This window comes from Arachis ipaensis, chromosome B04 (assembly GCF_000816755.2).
Source record: "Arachis ipaensis cultivar K30076 chromosome B04, Araip1.1, whole genome shotgun sequence".
Taxonomy (NCBI): Eukaryota; Viridiplantae; Streptophyta; class Magnoliopsida; order Fabales; family Fabaceae; genus Arachis; species Arachis ipaensis.
This window is the reverse complement of record NC_029788.2, coordinates 40,351,356-40,352,150: the sequence shown is the minus strand read 5'-3', so window position 1 is coordinate 40,352,150 and position 795 is coordinate 40,351,356. Positions and strand designations below refer to the sequence as shown.

At 31.9% G+C, this 795-nt stretch overlaps 1 protein-coding gene across 1 annotated transcript in view; it reads left to right on the top strand.

Annotated features, from left to right (window-relative positions):
- Positions 1-795, top strand: part of LOC107636413 — a 5,553-nt gene that overhangs the window by 1,015 nt on the left and 3,743 nt on the right. The window contains exon 2 of the mRNA XM_021122431.1: positions 205-303. Coding sequence (XP_020978090.1) covers positions 205-303 — 99 coding nt within the window. The remainder of the gene's footprint in view (positions 1-204; positions 304-795) is intronic.

Genomic DNA, 795 nt, shown 5'->3' with positions numbered 1-795 from the left:
ATTTAAAAAAAGCGGTAAGCCAAACACAAAAAAAACCCGCGCAGCACCCTTTGCAATTTGTAATATTTCAACTTAAAAATTAAAAACCCCACTATCCCCACTATCTCCTCTTCTGCCATAGCTACCGTACAAAAAGAAAAATAAGGATTTCTGGTTGTGGAGAAGGAAGGTTTTCATATTGTTGGTGCTGTTTGTTTAAAGAAGGAGGCTCGCTAAAGGAGGTCCAATCGACGACACCGCTCAAGGAGGTCTGATCCACGACATAGCTGAAGGAGGTCCGCTTCTCCTTTCCACAAATCGCAGGTTATGATAATCTCTTCCTATGTTTGTTCTTATGTATAATTTAATATGATTGTGATGGTTCTTACATTCAAAATTTTCTTGGATTATTGCTTTTTCGTGGAATTAGATATTTACTGCTGTGAATTTTATTGTTCATGGAGGCCCTGCATGCCTGAGATTGAAAATTTTTTTTAAACCTTTGAAATCATCTGTTCCCAAACCCAAATTATTTTTTCTCAAACCCTTAAAGAGTACAATTATATTCCATACTAAAATAGTCATATGATTAAATAAAATAAATTGAGATATTATGTTATTTTTGCACTGTTATTTTTTATTCAGGACAATGCATCAATATTTCACAACTTATATTCCACTAAGAATATAAATTTAAGCTACCACCTTAGAATTCTGTTTCCAATCCCATAGTGCGTGTTCTTTTTCCTTTTTGTAAATTCAATTTTAAATTAATATTTTATTTTAAAATAAAAATTTATATAAGTATCTTTTCTG